The 19,430-nt window shown below is 41.6% G+C and overlaps 1 protein-coding gene across 1 annotated transcript in view; it reads left to right on the top strand.

The window, feature by feature from the left end:
- RFX4 (regulatory factor X4) overlaps positions 1-19,430 on the top strand; it is a 98,387-nt gene that overhangs the window by 11,160 nt on the left and 67,797 nt on the right. The window contains exons 2-3 of the mRNA XM_075521802.1: positions 9,244-9,330; positions 17,649-17,709. Coding sequence (XP_075377917.1) covers positions 9,244-9,330; positions 17,649-17,709 — 148 coding nt within the window. The remainder of the gene's footprint in view (positions 1-9,243; positions 9,331-17,648; positions 17,710-19,430) is intronic.

Raw genomic sequence — 19,430 nt, 5'->3', positions numbered from 1 at the left:
TTGCACACCCATGTAAGTTAAGTGCCCTGGGAGAGCTGAACTGGTCAGCTACTGGTGTCACTAGCTTAAATGATCCTAGGTGAAAGTGAGGAAATGTCACTGCGCTGAAATTGGACCAGGCGAGGTTCTCTTCCCTGTTAAATGAGAAATGGCCTTGATGCGGCAAAAACCAAGTGGCTATTTACTGACCTGGTGAAATTAACTTTTCAAAATAAAATTATAGACAGCATCTGTGTGTGATTGGGAGAGGGAAATGGCTACTCCCAATTAACATGCATACTGAGTTGGAAATGCAATAGCAATATGATCTGTGATTCCAGAGAAGGGAATGGATAGGACTTTGAAGTCCTGTCTGATCCAGGTTGGAGGCTGCCCTAAATGCCAGAATCAATATGCAGAGGAAGCTTGTATTCTAGGGTTCCTGAGTGTGCTTGATCTACATTTGGGATGCAGCTTCTTAATGAGGAATATTGTTGATAGAGTACTTCAATGAAGGTATCACATTTAGATGAACTTCTGCATAGTACACAGAGTAGCAAGAAAGCAACATCTCATAAATTCCAGTTTTCCTACCCAAGTATTCTAGGTGAGTTAAAAGACAATGAACTATCGTGCTTTTTGTTGTATCAGTTTAAACACGGCACGCAAATTTTTTAATATACCTTATCAAATGGGTTAACAGAAAATCAGTACTAGGAGCAAAGACCTGGCTAAACAAAAGGAAAGAGCTCTCACAGATTCAAGAGAGTTATTCTTTGCATTCTTGCAATTTAATGGTGAATTTCACAATGCTTCACCAGAATCACGAGTCAAAGAAAAAGGACAAAAACATTCCTGCCAACATCTAGTAAGTGCCCTGGACCAGTGTCCATTAACCCTGAAATAGTTCCAAGAGAACTGTATGCCAAGAAACGAGAACAAAAGAAAGGACTGCAACAAGAGTGCCCGACATTTTGCCCTGTTGGAAATGAAATAAAAAGTTAGATTAGCAAACAAAGCACCAAGGTATCTGGCAGCTTGTCAGAGTAGCAGCTCTACCATCTGCACCAAGGCCATGTGTCACTGTCATCCCTGAGGAGCAGGTCTCTTGGAAGAACAGAAGATGGCTATGCAGGACCAAGGAGGACACTGGCATGATTTCCTGTGGAGCTTGAAGATGTTCCTGACAGCTCACAGGCACTGACTGAAGGAGATGTGCCTTGCCAGCCGATGGCAGTGAATGAGGCAGCGAGGAGCAAAACCAGGCTCTGCGTGGCAGGTCCACCTTGATGGTCAAAGAGGAGCTGTTTTGTGAACAAGGAGTGTCTGTGATGGAGTAATCGGAGGGAAGAGCAGTTGGACGATGGCCCTGATATGGTCTCACAAACCTTTCATTTGACAACGGAGGGGAGGGAGATTACATCACCTAAGAAAGCCTAAATCTTAGAAAATCCCCGTGTGTGTGATTAGCTGTCCCTAATAGCTTGTTCTGCTTGGTTTCAGCTGATTTCGGTAAGTTTAACGCCCTCCATGGGAGCCAGTGGCTGCCAAGCCTTGTCATGTCACGGGCACGCAGTTGTTCGTAACTGTGCAGAGACCAGGCTAGGAGACCTTGCTCAGGTCTTGGTTTTATAGTAGATTGAGGTTTCAGAGACAAGGTGGGTTTTGTTTGCTTTCTTTCAAACAGCGTGGTTCTGGAAAAGCTTTGAACGTGCTGCCGTAACCAGCCCTCGCAGCACTCCAGCAGCATTACGCTTCTCAGGTGGCAGACGTGCCTATAACCAGCAGTGCTGTGCCGCAAGGTGTGTGGGAGATTCAGGACACGAATCCTCTGCTTCTGGTCAGAGCAGGTGTGATGTGCAGCAGGTACTAGAGCAGGCTTTTAATAGTTTGAGGGTCAGACTTCAGGTTTATCTCCTAATCATTACCCCTGACAGAAAGGGATAGTCTCTTTGCCTTTAAGGGACTGTTTTAAACTAGTGATTTGTCTTCTAAGCTGATGTGACTAATTGAACCAAGACATTGAAGTGTTATAAGGCGTAGTTTTCACTTGCACCAGAGAAAATATTAAATGTACTGGCTCATTTTTTGCTTTACTTCCATTCATATGGCAGTTAGAAATTAGGTTTGCAGCACACTAACGGATAGTCAAAGCAGAAAGACTGTTCAGGCATCATGAATTTAACAGCTGTAGAGGTTAGAAGTTCTCTGTCGCAGCAACGGTGCTACACAGACAGCATGAACGGAGGGTTTGTTGGGTGGTGGCATGTCTCGGACCATGTTCAGCAAGACAAGCTCTGCAGAGAAAAGCCTCAATGGATCATGCAGACCTCAGCATTTATTCTGAGACAGACGACAGAAGAAGCTGTCAGGGCAGTGATGGTTTTCCTAAAAAAGAAAAGATCTAGAATATCATCCCATCAATGCCACAGAAAATTTTTGTGATAGATATGATATCTGGTTAGTACCATGGGCTAGCCAACTAGAAATGGGAGGTTCCATGACCTTCAGTCAGCCTCCTGAGCTTTTGAGGTACTGTCTTTACCTGCTAAATCTGCTGTTTGCAACCACTTTCTCTTGGCTAACGGATCAGATGAGCAGCTAGGCAGTATTGCTGGCCAGCTCGGTACTGAGACACTTGGCAGAGATGCTGCGGGAAGAGATGAATAACTCTTCCCTCTGAGAACGATGAACAAATAACTCAGAGGGGTGCTAAGACTCCATATGCATGACAGGAGTTCCTCCTCTGTCACAGGAACTGTAAAATTAAGTCTGTCATCACTTCTGAGTATTCATTTTTCCAACAGGTCTTCTTGTAAATCCACTAAAATTTGGTGGTTCCTTTATATTTACATTATCTACATTTTATATGCCTTTGCTCACAGTTACTTTCTAATTTTTTCTACATTTGCCTTGAGAAACTGGGGAAAAAATTACAAGAGCAGCCGTGAATAAAAATAAGGGGTCGGGCTGTTGCAGCTGTGCCATCCGAGTCGGTACATGGCTCAGGCAGTAGTTCAGGTCCTGAAATCTCTATTTCAGTGACAGGCAAACTTCTGTGGAAGAAATGCTGGTCCCTGTGCAGAGCACTAGGTAAATTGTCGTGCTTGTTGGCAAACTGCTTTAAAATTTGGAGTATGGGAGCCAATCTAGAGCTGAAGGTGTACGAGAGGGATTTCTGTGCAACTGCTAGGGCTGTGGTGAAATAAGTGTATGGTGATTGTGCAGACTCTGATATTGTGATTACTACAAGCCTTGGCTATGTTTCTAGAACACGAGGTTTCTAATCTCATACAATTTCAGTAAAAAATAGCGATTCCCAATTATGCCAGTGATACGACCACATCCAGATCAGAGGATATGGCATAACTGGGGAAAACCAGTGCAGTTAGTACCGCTGTAGGTGGCGAGGTGAGGCAAAATGCAGCTCAGATTAGGTGACCACAGAGTTTCATTCTGCCTGTAAAATCTCTTAATCTCCCTTCAGGACGCACACACATGCCCACGGGGCTGCAGCCAGCGGCTCCGGGTACGCTCACCTCCCAGCTGTGCGGCACAGCCCCTCCAGCTGCTTTTGCCATCCTGCTCGGGTGCTGAGCAGGACACGCTGGCTCTCAAAGGCCAGAAGAGGCTGTGATTACAGGTTGTGCTAGTCCTGCAGCAACTCGTAACCTCCTGGCAGGACAGCAGCTGCAGCAGCCAGCACCGCCTGCGATCAGGCCCACCTCCTCTTCCCCTCCGCAGAGCGGAGCTCAGGTGGCTCTCACGCTGCTCTCGCTATGGCTATGCACATGTGGGAGTAATGAATGGTTTCTTTTCTGGGCTGCAAATATGCTAAGCCAATAACCATTATACAAACAAGACGGAGTAATTATCTCATTAAATGTACTGGCAGTACGCAGTCACCTCTGCTGTATTCTCTCACCTCGAATGAGGCTCTGCAGGGAGAAGCCTTTCAGAGGTGTCTTCCAGGAGCAAACCCTTCCTTCTGAAGGAGATAATGTGTCAAAATAATTTGTCAAAGATATATTTAAAAAACAGTTCATGCTCCTCTTTGTGGTAGTTCATGAAAGCTCCTGCCCCTGAGCAGCTCTCGTGTTTGCCTCTATTTCGGGGAGTCCCAGGCCTGCCTTCCCAGCTCAGTGTTTGAAGCACCATACAAATAAAAATACGCTTGGAGGTGTGAAGAGAAGAGCCGTGGTGGAGACACAGTAAAGCCATACAGGCTTCTGTTCTGGCAACTCTTAAAAACAAGCTCAGTTTAAACTTCTGTTGTTAAAAGTGTGGTGGACACATTTAATGGAAGAGGAATACTCTCATGCTTGAGGTTCAGTGGATGTGTCAGTCTTAGCAAGATTAGGGCCAAAAAGAGGAGAAATGAGGGTCAGAAGTAGTTCCACAGTTCTTTTTAATCCATCTTTCAGCGCTTCATTGGGAACAATTTATATTTTATGTTTGTGTCATGGTAAGTTATTCTGTCAGAAAATTGACACTGGAAAAATTATTGTAATTTGAATAATCATCTCCTTTCCCTCATGTTGGAATCCTGCAGAAGATACGATGTATTTGTATTTAGTAGTATACAAAATTATATAACAAAAATTATAAGGCTGAGGGACGTAGCTGTGGGCTTCATTATAATTTACTTTTGATCCTTGCAAAATTAAATTCTTGATATAGTATTCAAAGGTGCATCTTCAAAACACCATGAAATACACCTTAGTTGCATTCTTTGCTAATAAGATTGTAATAGCTTCCATATCATGTCACAGTACAGTTATCAGCATGTGACTACACTACATGTTAGTACGAGATATTAATTAATTAATTTATTTTGCCTGTAAGTGTTTTGGCTAGTGCAGATCCTTGCTCAAACCACTGTGCTGGCACAACTGAGGGTACAGTATGCCGGGGCTCAGGGCGGGAAGGAGTCCTAGGGAGCAGGGAGGGGAAATGCCTTAAGACTTGATACACTGAAAATGCAGGGAGTAAAAACACACCCTGTATGAGACAGGATGCATTTTCTGTTGCTCTCACAAGCACTTCCCACTAGAAATTTGGGTTTTCTACATGTTGTGTTAACGATTCATCATTGTTATCAGGTCTGATATGTACTTCTGCTTAATCACCACCTGAACTCTCCATTACTCTGTGACTGTTCCTGATGTGAAATCCTGTCTATGAGAAGTTTGTAAGGTCCAAGCGCAATAATTTAGGCTTTAATTGTATAAAACCTTCCATACTGTGTGACTCAATGCCCGTCTAGAACAGCAGTGTAGCATGATTGGCGTCAGCCTTGGGAGCAAGTGATGAAGCCTCAGTCTAGGTGCACCCAGGGTTAGCCATGGGTCTCTTCCTCTGGCTCAGCAGCCGGACTGCCTGGGACAGACACCAGCGCAGCCAGGTTGTACACCCACGTGTCGTGAGGACAAGAGCATTCGATGTGTACAGGGCTCTACCCAGTATTAACTCTGAAAGAACTTATAAAAATCAGACTTAGTTTTGACTTTTTATTTGGTTTGCTCTGCCTCTTTTTTTTTGTTTTGTTTTTATTTTATTTTAGGCAGGTGCAATCATATCCGGGATCTGTGGGCTCCTGAAGGAAGTATTTTCAATTTCAGCAAAACTGTGGTTGTATTTTCTTTTAATGCCTGAAGGTATTCTTATTAATATTGGGAGTTAAAAGCTTTGTAAAAACTTTTTTCTTTATACAAACAGTAAAAAAATGTACTTATTAATACTTATTTATTTATACTTACATCACTTGGTTTATGAGATAAAACAGCCTTTAAATAGCTAGTTGGTTTTGTCACATTTTGTCATCTGCCAAATAATTTGACAAATTTGCCATAAACTCCCTGACATTTTTGCTCAAGAGAGTTAGTTTTCTTCATTCTTTGCTGCCAGACAGGTCATGTATCTTTTCAGGCTTGAAGAATTTCTATCAGCTATTTAAATGCAAGGCCACAAAGACAAAGCCAGACTCAGGCTGCAGCGAGCTGAACTGGGGTGATTCAGGACCAAAGGAGTTGCAGCACATAATTAAACCGTAACTGTGCCCTGCTCCAGAGACTTTATATCTTGCAGTGTAAACTGCTTGCTTTAGCAATGAAAAAGGAGTATATACGCAGTTATCAGAGACAGTACGTGAACAAGGATGGTGAAAATTGTTATTAAGTAGCATTTAAAAAGTTTTTTTTTTCCTACTACTTAGGCAGGGAACGTGACTAAAGATGGCTGCTGCCAGTTCCCTGCTGCCGAGGGAAGAGGATGCATCCCAGCTTCCCAGCTCTCAGTGCGGGGAGGGAAAGAAAGGGCAGAGCTGGGCATCGGTCTCTCCTTGGTGCTAATGGCAGCAGCCTTTGCTTTTACTCCCTGCAGCTGGGCTCAGAGCCAAGGGAATTATATACAGCCATGGCTGTGCGCTGAAAGGAGGAGGAGGAGGTAGGGTAATCTTTCTCAAGGCTTCTTGCACCTCTCTCTGATGTTGTCCTCAGCAGCAGGTTTCTCTTCACCTTGTAGTGATCCGTGAGGATCCAAGCTCCTGTCTCCCAGCTTGCAGTACTAAAACGGGGAGAGGAGAGATGCAATTAGCTCAGTTTTAGGGCAGTAAAAGAAATCTGGCACGAAGCAGCCATCTCGTTGTGTTGGCCTTTAGACAAGGAGGTGATACACCCCCACCCGATGCAGCTGAGCAGCATGAGAAGGGAAAGCCTCAAAGTTAGAGTCGCCGCAGGCCTGCGGGTTAGTAACTGAGCAGGAGTTGATCAGACAGCACAGGCCTCGCTGGCAAGTTTTGAGTTGTGGTGTCAGCAACCTTAAAGTGATTTTTATACAAGGCCGTGTTGAATTTAATGGGAGAAGAAATATCCTGAAAAATCTATTCACAACTGTTGTGGTTTAGCCCCAGTCGGCAATTAAGTACCATACAACCGCTCGCTCACCCTCTCCTTGGTGGGATGGGGGAGAGAATCGAAAGAGCGAAAGTAAGAAAACTCGAGGGTTGAGATAAGAACAGTTTAATAATTGGAACAACAACAAAAAACCGTAATGAGAAGGAAAACAACAAGAGAGCGAGAGAGGAACAAAACCCAGGAAAAAACAAGTGATACAACCGCTCACCACCCGCCAAATGATGCCGAGCCAGTCCCCGAGCAGCGATCGCTGCCCCCCAGCCAGCTCCCCCCAGTTTCTATACTGAGCATGATGTGATATGGTATGGAATAGCCCTTTGGGCAGTTTGGGTCAGCTGTCCTGGCTGTGCCCCCTCCCAGCTTCTTGTGCACCTGGCAGAGCATGGGAAGGTGAGAAGTCCTTGACTTAGTACAAGCACTGCTTAGCAACAACTGAAACATCAGTGTGTTATCACATTGTTCTCATACTAAACCCAAAACACAGCACTATACCTGCTACTAGGAAGAAAATTAACTCTATCCCAGCCAAAACTGGGACAACAACAAGAGTTATTTTTGCTGATTTTTCAGAGAAGTACCTCAAAGGAACAGGCTATAGGGAAGAGGCAGTGTGGTCGTGAGACTCCGTAGGCACAGGGCAGTTTGATGGTGAATGAGGAAGACTCACATGGGGACATGCTTGTACCGATGAAGGCAGCACCACAGCGTGTTGTTTACTGCCGGCAAACAGGCAGAGGGAAAGGAATGGCCTGGAGCTGCCACAACCTCTCTTACACTGCCTGAAAACCAGAAGCGCACAAAGCAACGGTACCTGGAGTCTCACGGCAGGGCCTGGAAATCAACTCTGAAGGGCTCTCGGCAGACCTTTCTGAAGTCCTACACAGATGCCGTTGCCCTTTTGTTTGTGTAGCAGTGCAGAGTGTGTGTACAGAGGAATATACACGAGTTTCTGCAACTGGCTGGGTTTAAAAAACATTTTTTCTGCAGGATGTGTTTGGCCATGACTATTCATATATGTATTTATTGGCGTCTAGTGCTGAAATGAAGTCAGACCAACTTTTACCTTCTATAAACCAGATGGGCAGCTTTCCCAAGATACTAGGCTTCTGCTCTGCCTTTAAGCCTGCTGCTGTGATGGGCTTTCTCTGGCTGGCAGACTGCTGTGCTGGTAGCCCAATGTGTCTGGGGGGTGGCTTATGGAAAGGAATCTGCAGCCATTTCCGTGTCTTTGAAGGTGTTTCTGGCAGTTTGCTGACAGGGGAAACAGCAAGGCCTGTTTCCCCTTACTTCTTGTGCATCTTTTTGCTTAGTGGGGTTGTTTCCTGTCATAACTTGTGGGGTTAGCTTGCAGCCTTCCCACCTATCCCTTTTTCTTGCTTTGACCACAGGGAGTTCTGTGAGCACAAGTTCATTTCTGCCCACATGCGTGCCCTTGAAAAATAATTGTATGAGGGAGGTCAGTTTATTGTGGCGATATCCAGGGACTGCAGGGAAACTCAAGGACTCATATTTCATACTTTGTCCAAAGAAACACATAGGAAGGTGCAACTTCCGCCCTGAAGACCTGTAACAGTAAATTTTGCTGAGCCTGGTGCATCCTCTGAAGTCATCAGGGGAGGTATGTTATAGCTTCCAGAAAGAGGAACAACAGAGTCAAATCAATGTAATGCTGTACCTCATCTTCCTGGCAGGAATAAATTGGAAGTGAGAAAGAGGGAGGACAGGGGTGGTTGAGTACCCATCGTGGAGTGACAAAGGTTCGAGTAGCTCAGTGGCTGCTGACTCGCTACGCTGGACCCGTACAAGCGTGGAAAAGATCTCGGTAGGGCCTGGGACTCCATCAGGGTGAATGAGGTGGTAGGACTGGACTTCAGAGAGCACAGTTTGAGTCCTGCCGTAACAAAAATTCACATGAATGATTGATTTTACACACATGAAGAGTTCTTTCAAAACCAGTGGAAATATTTGACTCCATAAGGCTTTGCCAGACTAAGACTTGGAAATTAATGTAACTTCTGTGTTTTAGCCGCCTACAAGATGATTTTTTTTTTTTAATGTATCATGTGATAGGGGAGGGAGAGAATATCCTGAGGAGCTTTGTTATGTGCATGGAAGTGTTTCAGCCTCTGTCATTTAAAAACAAACAAAAAATGAAACTAAAAAGCAACAGCTGAGTTTGAAAGCAAGAAAGGATTTTCTTGCTAAATAACCTCAGACTGAGCATGTTTTAACAGAAATGCTACAGAACACCATCTGTTGAAAACTGGTGCTTTATTTAGTTTTATATGTTGGAAGTTTATTTTTTATGCAAAGGCAAACACAAAAAAAGAGCATCTTTGTTCTTTTGCAGAGAGTTGGATTGAACGATGTCTCAATGAAAGTGAAAACAAACGTTATTCCAGTCACACCTCTCTGGGGAATGTTTCTAACGATGAAAGTAAGTAACTTGTCATTCATTTAAAATGAGTGTGAATGTGTCCAAGTGCTAATTTCCTGCTATATGTTGCTACATCTTGGTGATATTTTTAGTACTCTGTAGTTTGAAAAGTCGACTCACTTGACACATCCAATAGTTTTATTAATTTTTTTTCCTGGAATATTTGCTATTTTTGCATTATTTAAGGGGAAGTAATACTATCTATTAGTTAAAACAACCAGAAGAATTTGTGTGTTACTGAGTAAAGGTTGAATGACCTCTAAAATGTGCTGTTAGTATTAGCTCATGAGTAAAACCATCTGTTTTGCTTTTTGTTGGTGAACACCATGCATATTTCATTTTTCCTGAAATATAGGAAAAAATTGTGCTGTTTTTCAGTACTACTATATCAAATCATACATATAAAATCTTTATTTTAAGAATTAAACAATCATCAGATTAAAAAAAAAATCACATTAAATCATGATATTGCTTCCTTTTTAGTCATAAAGAGGGAACAAGGGAACAATTATAAATCTAGCTGATTTTAAAATAGCTATATTTTTCTTCTAGTTATGGTAATTTTAGATCTTGATTTTTAACAACAGCAGGTAATTAAAAAGACCCCAAAATACCTTAAAATAACCTAATTGTTTCTTTTTAAAATTGTCAAACGATTTTTAGTTTACCATTTAGTTTTCCCTGTTTATGCAATTTCTATTCCACTTAATTTGCCTAAAGCAAAATACTCTTCACTTTAGTTTTCCTCTCTGTATTTCATATGTTAGTTCATGTTACAGGAGATTAACGCAGACTGAATTCTTTAATTCAGAAAAACTCACATTTTCATAATATTCCAGCACATAAGTTTAGAAAATGTATTTTTAATCACTTCTTAATTGCTGAATGTCCCTTTTACATTTTCTGCATTTTAAGAGAACTAATTGATTTTGGTGTCACAGTAAAAATTACATGCCTTGCAGCACAGTGTTTTAGTGGATCACAGAATTTGCTATATTGAGGCCCTACTCTTGTTTGTCCAGGGTTCTCTTTTGAGGCAATATCTCTTCTGAAGGAGAAAGGAGACATTAGAAACATGGTATTTATTCATGACTCCCAAGCTAAGGACAGTGGGTAAGAATCCTTAAAGACAGGCAATGAAGCTTGGACAGGTTTGGCTTTTTTGGGTTTTAAAAATTAAGGAATTAGAAATTAGTTTCTCTTTAAAAATAAAATTGTAGTGAAAAACAAAAAGCATCTGCTTGTTAATTTGCATTTTACGAGAACCTGTGAGACTTACAAAATTCATTTTACTCTGCTACTGAGAAAGTGATGGAAAGAATCTGTAATGAATGAGACATGACTTCAGACTCTTCATAGGTTCAGAAGTCAGGATTCAACCCTATTGACTTTAGTGAGCTTTTCCTTAGACTCACAGTTCAAGACAGTTTTGTCAAGGTAATTATTTAGCACCACTAGCTATATTAAAAAAAGTATAATGTCGTAATTATAAGTCTCCTTCTATGTTGTGTTCTAGATCTGTTACCCTAAATAGGTTGTAGCAAAACTAGCAGTAGTTTATGTGCTTTCAGCTGAAATGCAAGCATGAGAACTTCCACATACGTAGGGACAGTAAGAAGTGGACCTGCATGGGTTAGCAAGAGCAGATATTTCAGAGAGTGGCACTGAGAAGACAGGATGGTTGTTCATTCTGTTTTCTGGTACTGGAATTAAGGCGCAAGCAATGATGATGAAAGGTGGCAAATTTAGAATTCATAAAACAAATATATAAATGAATTTATCCCACAATTTGTGTGCAGAAAACATTGTCACAGTATATAATGGAAACCCAAATGAGAGTGAGAGTTGATTTCATCTAGCTTCCTTCTTAATAGCCAGTTCTTCCAGATGCTTCCTTTGCACTGATACCAGCGTTTCTGCAGTGCAGATAAGAGAACTAATCCACCTGAAAGGTCACCCTTGTTTTGGGGTGGGGAGGGGAGACGGTGAAGAGGAAAGAGTGGGAAAGAAAAATAAGCCACTTGCCCAGCAGCAAGAAGACCAATAATCTGTGAAATCCAGAACAAACCAGAAGTTTCACCTCAGAAATCATTGTACGACGTGCTCCTTTCCAGCCCTTGAGTTCTTTCTAACATTTCTCTAACAGTGCCCACACACCAACCAAGAAATTTCCAAACCATCTTGTCACTTTTTGTCCAGCCTCTGTCATACACTTACAAACAGCAGCAAGCAAAATGTTTTGAGAAAACCTATGTAACTTTATTTGAATTCTTCAGAACAGTGGTCAAATTGCTGTTGTCAATGGAGCTCCAGTTTTCATCTGCAGCCAAAAGAAGGCATCATCCATCTTTCTCTTGACTACTTAGTTTTTTGTCTCTAAATATACTTTAGGTAGCTGTTGGCTGGACTCTACTCTGGTAAATGTGGCTTTGGTGTTGTGGGTTTTTTTTTTTTTGGCTTTGCATCCAGTGAAGACGATGAGAATTTGCACTGTGAACTGATAATGTTCTTACTCAGTATCATGCTTGCTCTTGTGACTGTTTTTCCCTGGGTGTTTTTATAGTTCATAGGGTTTTAGGACAAGAGTAATAGTTTTGCTGGTCTCCTTTTCTGTAGTTGAAGTATGCTACAGAACCATACTTCAGGCCACAAGCTGCAGGGGTCCTTTGCAATCTTCTGTTCTCATCCAGACACCTCCAGGCCTCTTGAACCTGCATCACATTGTGAAGGGAAGTTATGACTCGCAGCTGTGGATTCCTGTGGTCTCGCTGTTTCTTGGGGCGCTTCTTACCCTCTTGGAACCTTTCATGACCTCTCCCAAAACACTGTTTTTACACTCTAATATAAAAATTCTAGGTAAATTTTATTTCATTTACCAGTTTTTTAAACTTTTTACTTCCACTACTTCCACACGCTACATGTTAGTCAAAAGATCCACAGGAAAAGGGAATGGTACAACCTCATATCTAATAACTAAAAAAAAAACCCCCACAACATTTTCTGTGTACTTTGCGTCAAGCCAGATTCTCCAAATTGAAATAGGGGTCTGGAAGAATACAATTCAAGGATCATGAAAGTTTCAACTTCAGTTCCTCGGGGAAGGAGTCATGACATTACACGATGAAGTGGAAGGGTTGCTTGTCCAAACTTTTTTGCATATTTAGAAACATGAATGTGTAGACAGTTTATATGAGATAAAAGAAAAGATTTAGACTACTTTTTGCACTTCAAAAGCAGTGTTCAAAACATGTTCAAACTGCTTGAAATGGAAGATTTATCCAACAGTTTCTTTTTTTTAACTAAACCACTTATCCTTCCATTAAAAAAAAATAAATTTTAAAAAGATCTACTTGGTTTCATTGAAATTTTCCTTGGGGAAAATTCTTTCTTTTTCAATCATGCCTACTCAATTAGAACTATGCTCCCATGTTTCTCACAGCGTGTTAAAAAATCCCACTATTTTAAAAGCATGGAATACATGTATAATGTATTCCATGTATAAAGCATGGAATAATGATCCTGAATCTTATTTATGGCTACATGTAAGTAAGAGACAAGGTAGCTTCTTACAATCACTTAATTTTAGCTAAGGACAAATCACTTTTGGGAACAGTCAGAACCTGGACTGCAGGGGCTACAGAGGAAGAGGCTATTCCTCTGAAAGGTGTGGAGCTACCTGAACTAAGGGAAGGATTTTATCCATATAAAGCTACTAATAATATGTTAGCTCCTTAGTGGTTTGGAGACACATGCAGGCAGCACTGGAAAGTACAGGACTCCTCTGTTATCTCCACAGTGGAAAGCAGAGCTTTAACTCCACTTTAGTTGTGACAAACAGACTAACATCAACATTTTAAAAAAAGGTGTACTAATGCAGGATCTTCACTTTGTGGATGTTCCACTTACTCTGTTTAAGGCAGCATGCTTAAAGTGGTGCTGAGTAAAGCTCCTATTGTCTCCGTGTCTTGCTCCAAGAAGCAAGAAATCCCTCGAGCTGGACCTAAAACCAGACAGCAGAAGTTAGAGGATACTACTGGGTGTTCAGGGAAAGCCACAAACATATGCACAAGGTACAGACAGACTCTATTCTGGTGGCTTTGAAACAGAATTTTGAAAGGAGAAAGACAGAGCTGTTAGCAAAGAAACTTCCATAGAGTTTGGGAAGAAAAAGTCTCTGATATCTCTGGGAGCCAAGAAATACTATTTTTCTAGTACACAGATTATCCCAGTTTTAAATCTCTGTGAAGGCCTCTTCTGTGCTGAGAGTTTTACTTGCAGCTGTGTAAGCTATTACCTGCTTTCAGCTTGGGATGAGTACCAGGTTTCCTGAAGATACCTTTCCTTGGAACGCTGGTAGTTCTTCTACTGGCTGTGGAGTGAACACACTAGATCTGCTCCTAGCAAATGGGTTTCTCCCTGAGGTGCTGTGCAGCTGCCATATGTGTGAACACCTGCAGCTGTGCATCAGGAGCAGGTTTTTTTCCTTGTGACTTCAAGTCCTCTTGCATTTGTCACAGAAGAATTGTCAGCTCTGTTCTTTGACAGTGCCTTGAAGCAAGACTTCTTTTCAGTGTCTTTATTTCCTTTTCTTTACAAAATAGATGGAGTTTTAAAAGTATTGAGTTTTAAAAGGTATGGGCTCATTTTAATCTACAGTGTTGTTCTGATGGGGACTGAAAAAATGACAGGCCAAAAAGTAAGCTGTACAAACAGATCTGGGATCAGACCTGAGACAAGAGTTAAGCAAAACATTCCCTGCTCAATAGGGAAGCCATTAAGTGCCCTGTTACCAACTAAAATATAAGGAATAGGGATATTTATTATTTTCTGCTAGTCAATTATCTGATGACATGATATTGTTAAACTATACGAAATAGAATAAACTGCTTGTATATTTAATACTGAAAGTTTGTATTTCTAGGTCCCCTCCATTCCTATATGATGTGCAATTCTTTCCATCTCTTTAATTAAAAAGTGAAAGTTTTCTGAAAATAAATATTTTAGCCAACACCTGGTGAAAATGAGAACCATTTTGGCTGACAGCTGGTCCATGGGCAAAAAAACAAACAAAAAAACCTTCTGTTGTCTTGTACAGAGACTTGATTTTGGGGGAGACAAGCAGTAACTCTGTGAAAAATGCAGTTTTGTTGAAAATCCAATTGTTCAATGGGTAATATTTTGATGGAAAATGGTGCTTAAATAATTTTTTTTAAGACGTTCAAAGTCCATCCTTCTCCTTCTTGGTTTTAAGAGACAGTTAGTGGATGATGCTGAAAGGTCTTGAAGAAGGATCCCCAGGAAGCAGACATACCTGAGGAGGGAGATTTAAATTGCATTTTATGATCTTATTGTCAGTTTGTGGTGTTAAAACAAATCCTTACATGGGAGGAGCTGAGCATGGCTGGCTTGTAGTGTGTCTGAGGGCAGGTTAGGTAAAGCACCTGCTTACAGGTGCTCGCTCTTAATGCGAGGGAAAAACAGGTGGGGGAGGGATGGAAGGGATGTAAAGACTCTAACATTGTGTAATTTAGATATTGGCTTGATGTCTGATAGAGTGCCACATATCCAGGCAAAAATTAAGTCTCGGTAGCACAGGTCAAAAGCCATCTAATAACAGACCTTTGAATACTAGCCCCCTTACATCAAGAAACATAATCAAAAGTTTTATTCTGGGGAGGCAGGAGCAGTACCGCTTGGTTTCACAGGCAGAGGTTTAGGATTTCTGCACCTTAGACAAGGGGTTATTTAGATCAGTGGCTTTCAGCCTTTCCAATTTGCATCCCCCTAGCAATTTCCAGCGAGGTAGAAACCAACTGTATCCTGAATTTAAACCAGTGGATGGTAGGCTTTGACACTGCCATAGAAAATACTGATTAAGAAAACAGATGACTTTCACCTGGGAAGCAATAACCTTAATTTGAACAAGAAGACAGTGGGGCACAGGAGGAGGACATGCTGCTGATACCTAAAGGTGGTGGCTTTGGTGGTTGTACCTTGCTGTGGCATCTCCCTCCCCACAATGGCAAAGGCCTGAATCCCTGCGGTCGGTAGCAAGGCGCTGCAGTGCCCTGTGTCATGGGTCCCTGTTGGCGAGGCCTGCGCACCCCCATGACTGCCAGCCATAATTTTCATTACTAAAGCAGGGGAAACTCCCCGCCCCAGCCAGCGCTTTACCCCCTGCAACACTTTGCTGAGACGTACTGTTTATAACTAGTCCCCTTTCACTTGTTACCGCAGGAATGGCTGGGAGGCCACCGGCTGCTGGGCACCTACGGGGCCTTGGCAGGTTAGGCCATCTTGCTCGTGGGTGAAGGAAGCTGCAGCAGCCTCTGTGCCCCAAGCCCGGGGAGCTGCCATAACTCCCTCTCAGCCCCGCTGCCTATTTTTTCCCTGGCTGGGACGATGGGGAGGCCACAGCAGGACGCAGGACGGGACCGGACTCTGGTCAGGCCACCTGCCTCTTGCCCCTCCAGGGCAACCACAGGGCCTTCCCTGCAGGGGCTCACTCGTCCTGCCAGCAGGCGCTCTCCCACCTCCGAGCTGGGGTCCCTCATCCCATCGCCTGGAAAACCGTGAATCCCAACCCAGAAGGCTCTTTCCACCTTAGAGCAGGGCAGACATGGCCGCCCCCTCCTCCTCCCTAGGGAAGGCCGGAGTCAGGCGTGCTCTTAGGGTGTCTGTGCTGTCAGCTAAGGGTAAGAAGGGCAAAACAGGGCCGTCCCCTCTCACAATACTGACTGGCTATTTTATCCACCCAGTGGTTTATATCCGTGCTGCACGGCTCTGCCTCCCACTACGGAGAAGGCGATTGTCCCGCCGCCGGTGAGGCCAGGGGCTGTTGTTGAGCGTTAGCGGCCTGCGGCAGCCACGGCCGCTCAGCATTCAAGCCCTGTGTGCTGAAGTTTTGTTGCATGCCGACCGTTTGTTTAGGAAAAACAAATGAAAAACACAATTTAAAAGTGATTTGAAATGTGTATGTTGGTCCTATGCGCTGAATAAAAGCAGGCCCCTGAAAGGCAGGGAAGGAGTGTGCGGTCCAATAATTAGAGGCCTATTGTCATGCAGATGCAGAAGAGGGGCTGCTCCCAGTGTCTGCGGGTAACTGTAAATCTGGATTTTCCTGACGTTCAGGGGACCGGCCTCGCGGGCTAAAGGATGTTCGGTTAACACAACTTGCCCTATATGTAACGGAAGAAATATTGTGGCGTGAGGGCTGAAGACAGCGTTTTCCAAAGTGGGGTTTTATTTGTGTGCGCCGGTTCTTGGGACTGCACAAAAGACCTCCCAACAGGCTCTGATGTTCAGAGGAGATAGCCCGGCTCCCTTAAGATTCAACAGCCTAAAGGCTCACTTAAATAACTTTTAAAAGTTAATTGTATGAAGAAATGAAACTTGCAGCATGTTGTACAGGCGCAGTGGTTTACTTCATTGTTTAGCTATCAAAGCCTTCTACGCTTAGCGCTTTCATCAGGGACAAAGTTGCTAAAATATCAAACTGTTTGATACAACAGTGTTTCCCAAAGAATACCCTTCTGGAGATGCTGATTGTGCTTCACCCTCGGCTTTCACTTAGGAATGTTTTATGTGCTTCACAAATCACAATTTAATAGGAATTATTTTAGGCATACTTTTAATTTTTTTCAAAGAAATAATGTAAAGCGGAAAAAATTCAGTATTTTAAACAAGTTTTGTTTTAATTCTCTTTTTTTCTTTATCCATCTTTTATTCACATTTTTTGGAAAGTCAGCAAATCAGAGGGTTACCTTGGAAACAATTAATGAGGAATACTATCAGAAAAATTATCTGAAAAGGAATAAAGTATATTATAGAATGTTTTTAATTTCAATTTTTCTTGTTCAGAATTAATCCTTGTAAATTTGTAAACATCTAGTATATATAATATTTTAGGATTCACAACAGTGGATGAACCCCATTAGACTAAATGCCTCATCTAATATAAAACTTGGGTAAGGCAACTGTTCCCTTAAAGCAGGTGAAAGCGTTTTTATGTTCTGACATCCTGCTAGAGGTCTAAGAGTTGCTTTTCTAAAATATATAAACTTATCCTTTCCATTGTCAGTACTCCTAGGCACCACTTTGCTCCTGCTATCAGTGATATTTGCAAGCTTTTTTGCCTTAAGCAGTATGTACAGATGATAGCTTAGGGAGCATCATTATTTACATTTCCACAATTTATCAAATATTTTGGGAAAGCTTTGACACTTGAGAACATTTTTTATCAGATAATTCCTTACCAGTTTACAAATGCTTGAGCAATTCCTACTGAAATTACATAGTATTTTTTTGTTTCTTAACAGATGAGGAAAAAGAAAATAATAGAGCATCGAAACCACACTCAACTCCAGCTACACTGCAATGGTAAGATGCCTTTTAAAAAAAAAATGAAGAAAACCTGTTAGTGTTTTTAATTATCCTTTTTCCAGCTGAAGTGAATAGAGGTCTCGGACATCTTATACAGTTCTAAAGATACTTTCACTGTATGTGTTTAATCTGCTCATTCACATCCTGTACAGCATTTCTCAACAAATGTCTTACTCTTACGGGATTTGTTTGAACATAGGAAACCTCTGATACAGTTTAGAAGATCTGCTTGGCATATTTGTTTGCCACCTTGCCAGCTGGTGATTTGTGGTCTGTCGTCGTTGTTATATTTATTACAAAAAGAAAACTAGTACTGAGATTTTTTTTTTCAAGACTCACATTTGTTTCAGCATATAATGAAGCCCACCTTTACTGACTGTTTTACTGAAATGACATCTCTGTAATTTAACATAGAAGACAATGAAAGAAGAGAGAGATTTTGAGATTTGATTCATTTGCCAAAGTGCCCTTGCAAATTTAGTGAGGGGAAAAAAGGAAGGGTAATTAGGAAGAGAGAAGGAGAAGATGGGGAGAAGAGAGTCTGCGAGTCAGCCTGCTGTGCTATGAAAAACGAACAAGTGCTGTTCACTGCGATTTACAACAGTATTTTTGGCTGCGTGTTCTGTAATGTTACATATACTTCTGACATCTCTTTCTATAGGTTATCTCTTAGACTTTTGTTGACTTTCCCCTTAATTTAGGTTTTTAATTCTAGTTTAGCTTTCTTAATATTGGAAGTGATCGAGCGTCTTTCAGGAAGTTCTTTGTATCTGGTAGAACAGAGCTCTGTCAGAGAAGCCTCAGAGCATGCTTATCTGAAAACCCATACTCCTTAGCTTGTTTCAAGTCTGTTAGAGAAAGGCCTTTACTTCACCTGTAAGTACTTCTCATAGTTTTCTAGATGAAAAGATAGATTATTGGCAAACAATGTGGGGTTTTAGCAAAATGTTAGCAAAATTATTTTTCTGCTTCTGTCAAGTCTCTTGGGAGATCTAACTGAACAAACAGCAAAGAATAATTAATTCAGTGAATTTTACTCTCTTTCTCTGCCTGTGAAATTCTGTGATTCTTTGAAATATGCATAAAGAAGTTTCTAGATTATTTCATCTATATTTGCTCTTTAAAGTTGATCAGTTAAATTTTAGATTTTAAAAAAAAACCCAAACCTGTGGGTTGATTTAGAATAGGTTGCTGCAAGTATTCAGTGTTCTGCCTTGAAGAAACTTGCAGAGACTTCCAGTGCAAATACTGAGATGTGCAAATATAAATAAAGGCATTTCCTTCTGAACTGCATTGCTTCTTAGTACCTATTTGTTTCACCAAAGTGCTGTTTTTCAGAAGTTCAAGAAAAGTGAATAAAGAAGGGGAGTGGCTACAGACAGAGAGAAAACTGTTAAAATAATAGTGAAATGTCATAGATGTATTTTATTATTTTCTATTATTCACCCAAACTTCAACACAGTTCAAACAGGATAACAAAGAACTATCTAGCTAAAATAAAATGGCAGGCAGGGCTTACCAGTACCAAATTCAGAACAATGTTTATTTTGCAGTAGAGTCAGTTAAGAGTCTTTTCCACAGGAGCAAATAACGTAGTAGCCAAGAAGTCAGAGTTAATTAGAACATGCCAATGATACTGTTCCCAACAGAAAACACGCAAATACTGTAAACAGTCTTTTGCCAAATACTTTCAAGCTTCCTCAGTCATAAAGGTTAGT

The sequence above is a fragment of the Mycteria americana genome, chromosome 1 (assembly GCF_035582795.1).
Source record: "Mycteria americana isolate JAX WOST 10 ecotype Jacksonville Zoo and Gardens chromosome 1, USCA_MyAme_1.0, whole genome shotgun sequence".
Lineage (NCBI taxonomy): Eukaryota > Metazoa > Chordata > Aves > Ciconiiformes > Ciconiidae > Mycteria > Mycteria americana.
Note: the sequence above shows the minus strand (reverse complement) of the source record. Positions and strands in the feature narration are given on the sequence as shown.